Source organism: Narcine bancroftii, chromosome 2 (assembly GCF_036971445.1).
Source record: "Narcine bancroftii isolate sNarBan1 chromosome 2, sNarBan1.hap1, whole genome shotgun sequence".
Taxonomy (NCBI): domain Eukaryota; kingdom Metazoa; phylum Chordata; class Chondrichthyes; order Torpediniformes; family Narcinidae; genus Narcine; species Narcine bancroftii.
In genome coordinates this window covers 209,478,362-209,491,024 of record NC_091470.1, presented here as the reverse complement: position 1 = coordinate 209,491,024, position 12,663 = coordinate 209,478,362, and the positions used below count along the sequence as shown (strand labels likewise).

The 12,663-nt window shown below is 46.2% G+C and overlaps 1 protein-coding gene across 2 annotated transcripts in view; it reads left to right on the top strand.

Annotated features, from left to right (window-relative positions):
* neurl4 (neuralized E3 ubiquitin protein ligase 4) overlaps window positions 1–12,663 on the top strand; it is an 86,390-nt gene that overhangs the window by 25,090 nt on the left and 48,637 nt on the right. For both annotated transcript variants that reach the window (XM_069920168.1, XM_069920169.1), the window contains 4 exons: window positions 701–962; window positions 5,143–5,324; window positions 6,207–6,292; window positions 9,004–9,166. In XM_069920168.1, the coding sequence (XP_069776269.1) occupies window positions 701–962; window positions 5,143–5,324; window positions 6,207–6,292; window positions 9,004–9,166 (693 nt within the window). The remainder of the gene's footprint in view (window positions 1–700; window positions 963–5,142; window positions 5,325–6,206; window positions 6,293–9,003; window positions 9,167–12,663) is intronic.

The window sequence follows — 12,663 nt, the reverse complement described above, 5'->3', positions numbered from 1 at the left end:
GAACCCTTCAGCGCCCTCACACATCCCGCTTCCGATACCATTAGCCAGTCTTGAAGCAGCCTCCAGCAGTCTGCAGCCTGGCATGAGTCCTTTGACCACAGTTGCCAGCAGCCGCAGCCAGCTCCTCACCTTGAGTCACGGACAGCCTGCCACCTCTGTGTTTCTTCAGCATTAGAGCCTCTCACTGGTTCATCGCCATAGTCACCATCCTGTTGGGCCATCTCCTCTGCTTCTTCTCAAACTGGGGAGGTGGGGTGGTCTCCCCGTTTCTGGTGCCCTGCGCTAGTCTCTGCTTCCCTGGAGTCTGCAACCTTTTGTGGTGCCGCCATCTTGGGCCCAGAACCTGCAGTCACAGGATTTTAAAATAAACCTGTATAATTATTTGATTAAATTAAAATGTTTTTACCGTTAATAATAAAGTATATATTTAAATCTATAATTGTTTACTGGTATGTACCTGTGTGGCTGCAGCAAGAAGAATTTATATCTTTTATCCTTTTTCTCTTGCTTGGTAATTATATTTGTTTAAATTAAAATCTATATAATTTGTTTATTAATTTAAATGAATATGTTGTTGGCGCATTTTCTAAATGTGGGTGGCTGCAGCAAGAATTCCAGTTTATTTGTACATGTACTCATGTATATGACAATAAACCACTTCCTTTCCATCTCCCTCCTCTCCACCCTCCCACCGACTCAGGGGTGGCAGCCACCCATACCCTGCCCACTGTCTACGGGGTGGTCGATCTCTACGGCATGGCAGTGAAAGTGACCATCGTCCACAACCACAACCACTCGGACCGCCTGCGCAGGAACAACGCCATCATGAGAGCGCTGTCCCCGGACGTGGGCCGACGTATCTTCGACACGGGGGACGTCGAGGTGGAGCGGCTGCTCTTCCACCCCAATTGTGGGCAGAAGGCGGCTATCGTGTGTGAGGGCAGGACGGCCCTCCGTCCCCAGTGAGTAGGCACGCTCTGAACTCGCCCGTGCACCAGGACCTTCCAACCTCTGTGGTGGCAGGATTCTGCTGTCCACTCCACGATGTGGACAGGCCCTATGGCCCGATTTGATCATATTGGCCCGATTTGTCCATGCTGACACTGTTGGGCTCTGAAACTAATCCCACTTGCCTGCATTTGGCCAGGTAGCAGTCCATCAACTCAGTGGTGCCCACTTCCCCCAACTCATTCTGCATAACTACCACCCTTGTGTGAAATAGGTGCCCCTCAGGTCCTCTTTTCAAATCCCCTCCCCCTTTGTTGTGAACTCCCTTCACTGGATGATGACTATTTACCTTATCTACAACACTCATGGTACTTGCATACCTTGAGGATAATCGCTTTTTGACCCCCTTCATCCAGGTGCTCTATTCTGCAAATGTACTGAAAGGAATGGAGGAATCTGACACTTTAGTTTCCACGTTATTCCTTTATTACACACAAGCTTGACAGGAGGTCCATCACCACCCCCCACCCCAGGATCCAGGAGCTGTCTAAACATACCGTGACAAAGTATATAGAGGTGTTTGTGAGAAAAATTGGGAAAGGTTTATTAGAGCAGGTCACACACAAACACTTTAAAACACAGAATTTTTGGAGGAGCTTTTTTTTAAGAGTGCTCAGAGACTCATGATGGACTGTTGTTTGCAAAAGACAACAAATGTAACAACAGACAGTGGCAAGCTTTGTCTGGAAAATCATTTACAGTCTGTAAAGTCATAAGATCTTTGCAGACAGAGAGCAGGAAAAAACAGACTTTGCTCTCAGAGTTGGAGGGAGTGAGAGAGAGGAGAGTTACAGACGTTCCAGAAGGACAAGCTGGCAAGCTTTGGAAGACGGCCTGGTCAAAGCAGAGGACTGGCTGTCCGATGTCTCCCTTGGAATAGGAGAAACAGAAAGGAACTCTGTGGTGACCTGAAAGAAAGAGGTTATCACCTGGAGAACCTTGAAGGGGGCAAGTTTCGTCAGCAAGACACTGGGTTTAAGTCAGTGGTTCTCAACCTTTTTCTACTCACATACCACTTTTAAGTATTCCCTCTGCCATCAGTGTTCTGTGATTGGTAAGGGATTGCTTAAGATGGGATGTGAGTGGAAAGAAAATGGTTGAAAACCACTGTTTTAATTGTTCCAAATTGACTCGTTATGTGCACGGTTTCAGAACTCCAAAGGAAATGGGTTAATGACAATTTTTCTCAAGCAAAATATTTCAGTAACATTTGGGTCTAGAATAGTGGTTCTCATCCTTCCCTTCCCATTCACATCCCACCTTAAGCAATCCCTTACTAATCACAGAGCTCCAGTGGCCTAGGGATTACTTGAAGTGGGATGTGAGTGGGAAGGGAAGGTTGAGAATCATTGGTTTAAATTCTCCAACTGTTGTCTGACTGTTACGTGAAAAGATAAAGTTCGGGGATTCAAAGTATAGTGGATCTGGACAAAGGCTGAATGCAGAACCAGCATTGAAACACACCTAAGGAGATTGAGAACACTTGAATGAGTTATTCCTGTCGCAATCACACAAGCACAGAACAACCCAATCACATCGGATTCGAGCAACAGTTTAGACTGACATCACAACCAAGGACTACAGTATGCTACCCGCCATTCCTCATCTAAGGTTGGCACAGCTCAGATGCTATCTGCATCTACAACAGCCCCCCATCCCCATGTAGGGCACACCTTACCAGCAACTCCTCCAACATTGTTCACAGCAGAAAAGCAAAAGAGGAAGAGCTACTGCACGTGGTGGACTTTAAAGTGAAGTGAGCTGGTGAATCCTGCCCAGGTACTCACCAGGTGATTAAAGGAGTGCACTAATGGGTGGGCAGAGTGACAACTTTGATGGACAGGTGATGTGACTTCTGACCAGGTACCAGGCGGAGAGGTCACGTGACCCTCCACAATCCACACTTTCAGGTGGAGAGGTCACATGACCCACACTTCACCCTCATGGCTTCCAAACAGATCACGTGACCCTCCCCAATCCACATTCCCATCAGGTTCCAGGTGGAGAGGTCACAAGACCCTCTCCAATCCTCACTACACTGGCATCAACCATCTAATCATACGGACCTGTCCCCCTCATTCTTGTAAATCACATGACTAGAGGGAAACAAGACTGTTAGGAATTTATTGTCAAGTTGTTGTTACCAGGTAACCCACCTTCCAGAGCCCCTCGGTGTCCTGGCTGGTGCAATTACAGATTGTTGTCATTGCCAGGCAACGCACATCCTAGGCCCCCTCACTGTCCTTTACTTGTCTGCAACTCTCTCAGCATAAGCATTAACTAAGTTGTACTTGTTATTAATATTTTGGTTAATTAGTTGATGTTGCCGGGTCTTCAGGAGTTGAATTTACAGGGAAAGATTAAACAGGTTAGGACTTTATTTCTTGGAACAAAGAAGAATGAGGGGAGATTTGATCGAGGTTTACAAGATTATGAGGGGTATAGACAGAGCGGATGTGAGTAGGCTGTTTCCACTTAGATTGGGAGAGATAAATACAAGAAGTCATAAGCTGGAGACGTTTAGGAAGAACGTTAGGGGGAGGTTCAGAGAGTGTTGGGAGCTGCCATCTGGTGTGAATTTGAGCTCGATCATGTGTTTTAAGAGTAAATTGGATGTGCGTGGATGGAAGAGGTCTGGAGGGTTATGGAATGGGAGCAGGTCAGTGGGACTAAAGTTGGCACAGACAAGAAAGGCTGAATGGCCTGTTTTCTGTGCTGTAAGAATTCAATGTACTAATCAACAAACAATCTAAACCAATTGAAGACCCTTGCCTCTAACTCTATAAAGGTCACAGCCTCAACCACCTACAGTCCAGGGCAAAAATCCCCAGCCTCTCCTTGTAAGCAAATTTATCACATATACAGCAGCCTTTCTCCGGACCACATTGTGCGTGTGCATGCGCGCACCCCTTCCCCCCCCGCCCCGCCCACCACTTAAAGATACAGTAAAATCCCTGACATTCAGAATTCAAGCAACCAGCAAAATAATTCTGGAAAACAACTTTAAAAAAAAAACGAAAGTTTAAAATTGGCCCCCTCCCCCCTCCCAGCAGTTACAACACTCATTCTCAAGATCTCAAGCACTGGAAAATTCATCCAATCCCCATAGGTTCCAGATACCAGGGGTTTTACTGTATATAAATATTTTGGGATGATTTACTCAGTTATAGGACACTGTTCATCAATCTCACAGCCTGCAGGAAGAAGCTGTTCCCCAGCCTGGCTGTCCTGATCTTGATGCTCTTTCCTGATGGTAGTGGGTCAAAGATAACTTGAGCCATCCAATCCTCCAACAACATCTTTGCGAATCTTTGTACCTTTGCTGCCTCAGTGACATCCCTACTGCAACTGGGCAAATAGAAGTGTGCACAATATTCCAAGTGCGGTCTCACCAGCACTGTGTATAGTTGTAACGTGACTCCCTGCTTGTCTGAAGTCACTGCCCTGACTGGTAAAGCCCATCCATGCCAAATGCCCCCTTTGCCACTCTGTCTCCTTGCATTCCCACATTCAGAGAACTATGTACAGGTGCTCCCTGACTTACGATGGTCCGACTTACGAGTTTTCAAAGTTACGATGGTTCAAATCTATACTTTAAATTTTGAAATCTCATCTGTTCCCATCCTTGCGGTACGCCATACTCTTGCGAAGCTGGGCGATGGCAGCATTGTGCAAGAGTATGGTACAGCATACTGTCTTGTGATGCTGACTCAACCACGCTCACGGTCTCTAGCGATCATGCAAATTAATGTGCAGTAAACAAGCTGTTCTCGAGCAACATCTGAAGGGAGTGACCCTGTCGCTTTACCATCCCTACTGCCCAATGCTTCATGCCCAGTATGCTTTCAGCCGTGTTGGTGTTTTTTTCAGTGAGGAATAAAGGTATTCAACATGTAATTATAATAAATGGTAGGTGCAGTATTCTTTTTGATTTACGATGGGTTTGCTGGAATGTAACCCCATCGTAAGTTATGGGGCATCTGTACCTGTAACCCGTTGTTTCTATTCTAGGATACTCTCTAGGACCCTGCCATTTACTGCGCGTCCTGGTCTGGTTTGGCTGATGCCACCGGCTCTCTCTGCTGCTGCCTCACTAACTGTGTTACTGGCGGCTCTGCGCCCTTTCTCTTGCAGTGCCACGGATGATTTCAACCACGGGGTGGTGCTCAGCAACCGATCCCTGAGGAGCAATGAGATCTTCCAAGTCCGCATCGACAAGATGGTGGACAAGTGGGCTGGCTCCATAGAAATTGGCGTCACCACCCACAACCCTGCTTACCTCCAGCTACCTTCCACTATGACCAATTTACGCTCCGGTGAGTTGCCTTTGACTCCTCTTCTTAGCCCAACTTTTTGTTCCTTTTTTTTCCCTCTCCACCTCTTTGATGGGGCAAAGGGATCTGGTGGGTGTTGATGTGAGTTTCCCCAGCCAGGTGAGACTAGAACTCGGGAACACAGACCCAAGGTGCAGGGGTGCAGATTTAATTTTAATTTGGAGATGGATCACTGTATCGGGCCCTTCCAGCTCACGAACCCACGTTGCCCAAATACACCAATGTAACCACCCCCCCCATCCCGTATGTGTTTGGAACATGGGAGGAAACTAGAGGACCCAGAAGAAACCCACGTGGGTCATGGAAGAGAACATAGAAATTCCTTACAGACAGCGCTGGATTCGAAACCTGGTCCTTGGCACACTATAATAGTGTTACGCTAACTGTGCTGCAGATGAGAAGAGGTGTGGGGTGTGGGGTGGGAGTTCCTCCATGTCCTCTGGGTACTTCCCACAACTGTCCAAGGTATTGGGAGTGGACAGAAATATGGGGAGAATCAAATAAGATCAGCATTACTGGGTTGTTGAAGATTTGCACAAAATTGTTGGGTGAGCTGTAATCCTGTTAGATGGTCCTCCTGTACCTCTTCCTCGACACGAACAGCTGAAAGATGCTGTGTGCAGGGTGGAAGGGGTCCTCGATGATTTTGCGCGCCATCTTCAGACAACAATCCCGGTAGATCACATCGATAGTTTTGGGGTGGGGAGGGAGACCCCAGTTGCCCTCTCTGCCACTCGTGGTCCTGTAGTTCTACAACAACTGTACTACCCTTATTGCACTTGCTGTGCTCCAGAGAAAGGCCAGTCCTTCCCGAGGCCTCTCCGTGATTTCGTTTAAACTAAAGGGCTGGGTTTATCTCTGTAGGCACCTGGATGATGACAGGCAATGGAGTGATGCATAATGGGACTACAATTCTCGATGAATATGGCCACAACCTGGATCGTTTAAAGGTGAGGCCACTCCACAGCTTGAGAAGTGTGAATGTGTGCGGAAAAGTTTTAAAGACCGTTTCTTCCCACAGCCATCGGGCACCTGAATGAACCCCATGGCTGTGTTCTCATACTCCCTTTGCTTGATCTATCTGCTGAACACTGTAGTCTTCACCTAGCCGTATGAATGAATATTGGAGATTACCTGATAGTTCCTTCTCAGAAGAAACATTTTTAAGGTGAGTGGTGTAGAAATCTAACAGGAAACTGAGGGGTAATATTTTTACCTAGGGGGGTGGGTGTTTGCTGGAGGGGTTAGTTGAGACAGGTACTTTTGTAAAGTTTGAGAAAAATACGGATGGATCCATGGATAGGACGGATTTGGAGGTATATGGGCCAAATGCAGGCAGGTGCGATGTGTGGGCACATCACTGTTACAGCACCAGCAGCCAGGGTTCGTATCCTGCACTGTCTGTAAGGAGTTTGCGTGGGTTTCCTCTGGGTGCTCGGTTACCTCCCACTATTCAAAATATGTGGGGGGGAGGGGGGAATGTTGTAGGTTAATTGTGCAGCATGGGCTCATGGGCCAGAATGGGGCTGTTGCCTGTGCTGCATTTCCAAATAAATGTGGTTGGCATGGGCTGGTTGGGTCGAAGGGCCTGTTTCCACACTACAAGAACTCAGTTGACTGTACCAGGTATTTTGTGAGAAATAAACTTCAAAAACCCCATGGCAAGTTGTTTATTAACAAGGCTTGGCTTTGTGTGTATCAGACTCCACGGAGCACTGAACAATAAAGGGGATGTGCAGGTTGTGGTGTCACATGATCAATGGATCAAAGAACTGCTGCATAGTGCAAAGCATCAACCTGAGGCAACAGAAGAGCTGAGTGTAAACACAGATGCAGTGATTGTAGTGAAAACCCAGAAACACTGGAGGAAATCAGCAGTCACATGTTACCGATCTACCGTATATACTCTAGTAATAGTCAAACACTGCCCCAACCGTCCAAACTCTTGACACCCCAGCCACTGATCCTTGCCCCAGCCTCCTGCCCGCCTGGGCTCCTATTGCTCCGACCGCCCTTCCACCCAGGCCTCAGCCAACCATCCTCCCAAATTTGACCCAAAAAATTGGTTCCCAAAACTCGACTAATACACAGACATTTCGGGTTTGAACCCTTCCTTGAGATGTTCTTAATCAATTAAAAACAATGAATTGCTGGAGGAGCTTGGCCAGTCTTTCAGTGACTATAAAAAGCAAAGATGAATTGCCAACATTTTGGGCCTGAATCTTTCTTCAAGGAATCAACTTATTTTTTTCTGCTTATTCATTGAAGAGCATTGAAGAATACCTTTGTTCCCGAACAGTGGGAATATACCTTTGCTTTTTATAGACGCTGAAAGACCAGCTGAGTTCCTCTAGCATTTCAGTGTGTTTTTACTACAATCGCAGTGTCTGCAGAGTTTCCTGTTTCACGTGAGTAAACAGCAGGCAGGCAGCAGAATTAAAAGATGTGGGGAGAAGGGAAGAAAGGACAGGGGGCAGGAGCACAGACCGACAAGCAAAAGGTGATAAATGGATGTGGATAGGACAGGAGGGGGAATGGTGAGAATTGATGGGAGTAAAGGGGATGGATCTGTGAATGCAGATCCGGAGGGGAAAGGAAGGAGGAAAGGAGACGTTGGGTTGGGGGGGGGCATTGCGCTAATGAGAAGTGGAGGTCGATGTTAGTGCCATCCTGCTGGAGGTGCCCACGTGGATACAAGGTGGTGTTTGCGGGTGTTTACAAGAAGAGATCGGTTGAAACACAGCAAAGACAACACAGGAGTCTGATAACAGCTGGAAAGAAACTGTCCTTGAATCGGGTCCAGCGCCAGTCCGTGACAAGCATGTTCGTCATTCTGCTCAGTGCCAGCGCTGGTACTTGCAACCTACCTGATGCTCAGAAGGTCAGAGTTAGGTTTACTGTCGTGAGCATATTATGTTGCAGGAGCAGTGGTGTGCAGAACAAGGTGTATAAATTACAATTCTGTAAATACAAGATTAAAAAAAAAATTAACAGTGCAAAAAGAGAAAACGCAAGGTGGTGTCCATTCAGAAATCTGATGTGGACGGGCCGAGGCTGTTTGTATACCATTGGGTGAAACACACAAGTCTGCAGACACTGAGATTGTAGTAATCTCAGCCGGACTTGCAGTGTCCAAAGGAGGAAAAGATGTATTGCTGACGTTTCGGGCCTGAGCTCTTCCTTAAGGAGCCCTCCTTCAGGCCCGAAACATTGGTAAAGTATATTTACTTCCTGTGGACGCCTCAAGACCTGCTGAGTTCCTCCAGCGTTGCTGTGTGTTGCTGGGTGCTCGTCTTCAGGCTCCTGGACCTTCTTCCCTATGGTAGCAGTGTGAAGAGGGTATGGCCTAGGTGGTGGGGGTCCTTGAGGATACAGACCACTTTCTTGAGGCACTGCCTCTTGTAGACATCCTTGATGGAGTGGAAACTATGATGAGAAAGTCAAGGAACTGTTTGACAATTGTGTGAGGATGGGGCTGGGGGGCTATTAATGAGTATTCACTGATGCCCCTTGGAAGGTTCAGGTGAAGTAAATGTATTTCTAACCTGTGCTCACACATGCTGTTGGATTGATCTAATTATCTTTTCCCTTTTCCCACCCACCTTCCACTCCTTTCCCCTCCCCACCGTACACTGCCTTGGCTTCCCTCTCTTGGAGAAAGGCAGGTGACACGGTTGGCGTCATGCGCAAGGAGGATGGAAGTTTGCACTTCTTTGTGAACAACCTGGATCAAGGACTGGCGGCATCCAACGTGCCATCCAATGTTTACGCCGTGGTTGACCTCTATGGCCAAGCTGCCCAGGCCACGATCATAGACGACATCGGTGGGTCTCCCAATGAACCGACCTTGGCTTCAATCTCCGTGTTGTTGCCCTCCCTGCATCCGCCTCTTTCAGGTCACAGCATGGAACAGGCCATTCGGCCCATCTTGTCCTTGCCACCCAAGCTAGTTCCATATCCCTCTAAACTGTTCCTATCCACGCAGCCATCGAAATGTCTTTTGATCTTTCAACCACTCTCTAGCAGCTCACTCCGTAAGATATCAAGGCAGAAGGATATCATTTAGCTTGTTCAGTCTGCTCCGTCATTCCGTTAGCTGACTCTTTCTCCCACAAGAGCCCCATTCTCCAACCTTCTCCCCACAACCTTCAACACCCTGAGTATTCAGATACCTATCAATCTCTGCCCCTGACCTCCACAGCTGCCCATGGTAACAAATTCCAGAGGTTCACCATTCTCTGGCTGAAGAAATACCTCCACATTCCTCCTCTGTTTTAAATAGGCCCTCTCCATTCCTGAAGTTGTGTCTTCTTGTCCTTAACACTGGAAACAACTTTGCCACATCTAATGTGTCCAGGCCTTTCAACATTTGAAATGCTTCAATGAGGTCCCCCCTCATTCTTCTCAACTCCATGAAGTTTAGTCCAACCTCAAACGTTCCTCACGTGCTAATTCCATCATCCCCAGAATTATTCTTCTATATCTCTGAACATCAGGAGACCCTTTCCTTAATAAGGAGCCCAAAACTTTCCTCCTTACTCCCCCTGCTTCTGTATCCTATTCTGAATATGAATGCCAACATTGCATTTGCTTTCTTCACCACTGACTCAACCTGGAGGTTAATTATTATTTTAGACATACAGCACGGTCACAGGCCCTTCCGGCCCATGAGTCAATGCCATCTAATTAACCTACACCTCCTGGTGCATTTTGAAGAGTGGGAGGAAACCGAAGCCCCCGGGGAAATAACCACGCAGACCAGGGGAGAGCGTGCAAACTCCTGACAGACAGTGCGGGATTCGAAACCCAGTCGCTGGCGCTGTAAAGACGTTGCTCTAACCGCTAAGCCAACTGTACCACCCCTGCATGAGGACACCCTAGTCCCTTTACACTTCTGGCTTTTGAATTTTCTCCCCAAATACTAGTCTGCCTCTTTATTTCTTCTTCCAAAGTGCGTGACCGTACATTTTCCAACGTTGTATTTCACTTGCCACTTCTTTTCTCATTCATAGGAACATAGGAAGTAGGAACATAGGAAGTAGGAACATAGGAAGTAGGAACATAGGAAGTAGGAACATAGGAAGTAGGAACATAGGAAGTAGGAACATAGGAAGTAGGAACATAGGAAGTAGGAACATAGGAAGTAGGAACATAGGAAGTAGGAACATAGGAAGTAGGAACATAGGAAGTAGGAACATAGGAAGTAGGAACATAGGAAGTAGGAACATAGGAAGTAGGAACATAGGAAGTAGGAACATAGGAAGTAGGAACATAGGAAGTAGGAACATAGGAAGTAGGAACATAGGAAGTAGGAACATAGGAAGTAGGAACATAGGAAGTAGGAACATAGGAAGTAGGAACATAGGAAGTAGGAACATAGGAAGTAGGAACATAGGAAGTAGGAACATAGGAAGTAGGCCAAAAATGGCCCATCGAGTCTGCTCCACCATTCAATAAGATCATGGCTGATCTAATTTATGACCTAACTCCACCTACCTGCCTTCTCCCCATATCCCCTAATTCCTCTATCATGTAAAAATTTATCTAACCGAATTTTAAATATGTTTAATGAAGCAGCCTCAACCACTTCCCTGGTTAGAGAATTCCAAACATTCATTACTCTCTGGGAAAAACTATTTTTCCTCATCTCTGTCCTAATTCTACTCCCCCGAATCTTGAGACTGTGTCCTCTCGTTTTAGTTTCCCCGGCCAGCTCAAAAAACCTTCCTACATCTATCATATCTATACCCTTCATAATCCTATATGTTTCTACAAGATCTCCTCTCATTCTTCTGAACTCGAGCGAATACAGTCCTAGACGATTTAATCTTTTATCATAAGTCAACCCCTTCATCCCAGGGATCAACCTAGTAAACCTCCTCTGGACCGTCTCCAAAGCCAGTATATCCTTCCTCAAATATGGAGACCAGAACTGCACACAGTACTTCAGGTGCGGTCTCACCAGTACCTTATACAGTTGCAACATTGCCTCCCTACTCCTGAATTCAATTCCTCTAGCGATGAAGGCCAACATTCCATTTGCCTTCTTAATAACCTGCTGCACTTGCAACCTAACGTTTTGCGATTCATGCACAAACACTCCCAAATCCCTCTGCACAACAGCATGCTGTAGTTTTTCACCCTTTAAATAATATTCAGTTCTTTTATTTTTCTTGCCAAAGTGGATAACCTCACACTTACTAACATTGTACTCCATCTGCCAGATCTTTGCCCACTCATCCAGCTTAACTATATCCCTCTGCAGACTCTCCACATCCTCATTATAATTTGCTCTTCCACTCAATTTGGTGTCATCTGCAAACTTGGCTACACCACATTTTGTCCCCTCCTCCAAGTCATCAATGTAAATGATGAACAGTTGTGGGCCTAACATTGACCCCTGCGGCACCCCACTTACCACTCTCTGCCAACCTGAAAAACTCCCACTTATCCTGACTCTCTGCCTCCTGTCAGACAATCAATTTTCAATCCAGGCCATTATACTTCCCCGGACTCCACTTTCCTGTAACTTACTGAGAAGTCTCTTGTGTGGCACCTTATCAAACGCTTTCTGGAAATCCAAATATACAACCTGTTCCCCTCTATCCACCGCACCCATTATATCCTCAAAGAATCCTAACAAGTGTGTCAAACAAGATCTTCCCTTTCTAAAACCATGCTGCGTCTGCCTGATTGAACCCTTACATTCCAAAAGTTTCACTATTTCATCTTTAATGACGGCTTCAAGCATTTTTCCAACTACAGACATCAAGCTAATTGGCCGATAATTTCCAGTCTTCTGCCTTCATCCCTTCTTAAAAGGTGGCGTGACATTTGCTGTCTTGCAGTCTGCCGGGACCTGCCCAGAATCCAAGGAATTTTGGTATATGACCACCAATGCATCAACTATAACTTCTGCCATTTCTTTCAGAACCCTTGGATGTATATCATCAGGACCAGGTGATTTGTCTGGCTTTAGTCCCATTAGTTTCTCCATCACTACTTCCTTTGTAATAACTCTATTATCAAGGCCCTCCCCAACATTTGCATCCTTAACTCCACACTTGGGCATGCTGGACGTGTCTTCCACCGTGAAGACTGACACAAAATATTTGTTCAATGCTTTGGCCATTTCCTCATTTTTTGCTACCTATTTTCCTTTCTCATCCTCCAAGGGTCCTATGTTAACTCTGGCCACCCTCTTCTGTTTTATATATTTATAAAATTTTTTGCTTTCTGTTTTTATATTATGTGACAATTTACTTTCATAATCCTTTTTCCCATTTCTTATTACCCGCTTTGTAACCCCTTGTTGTCTCTT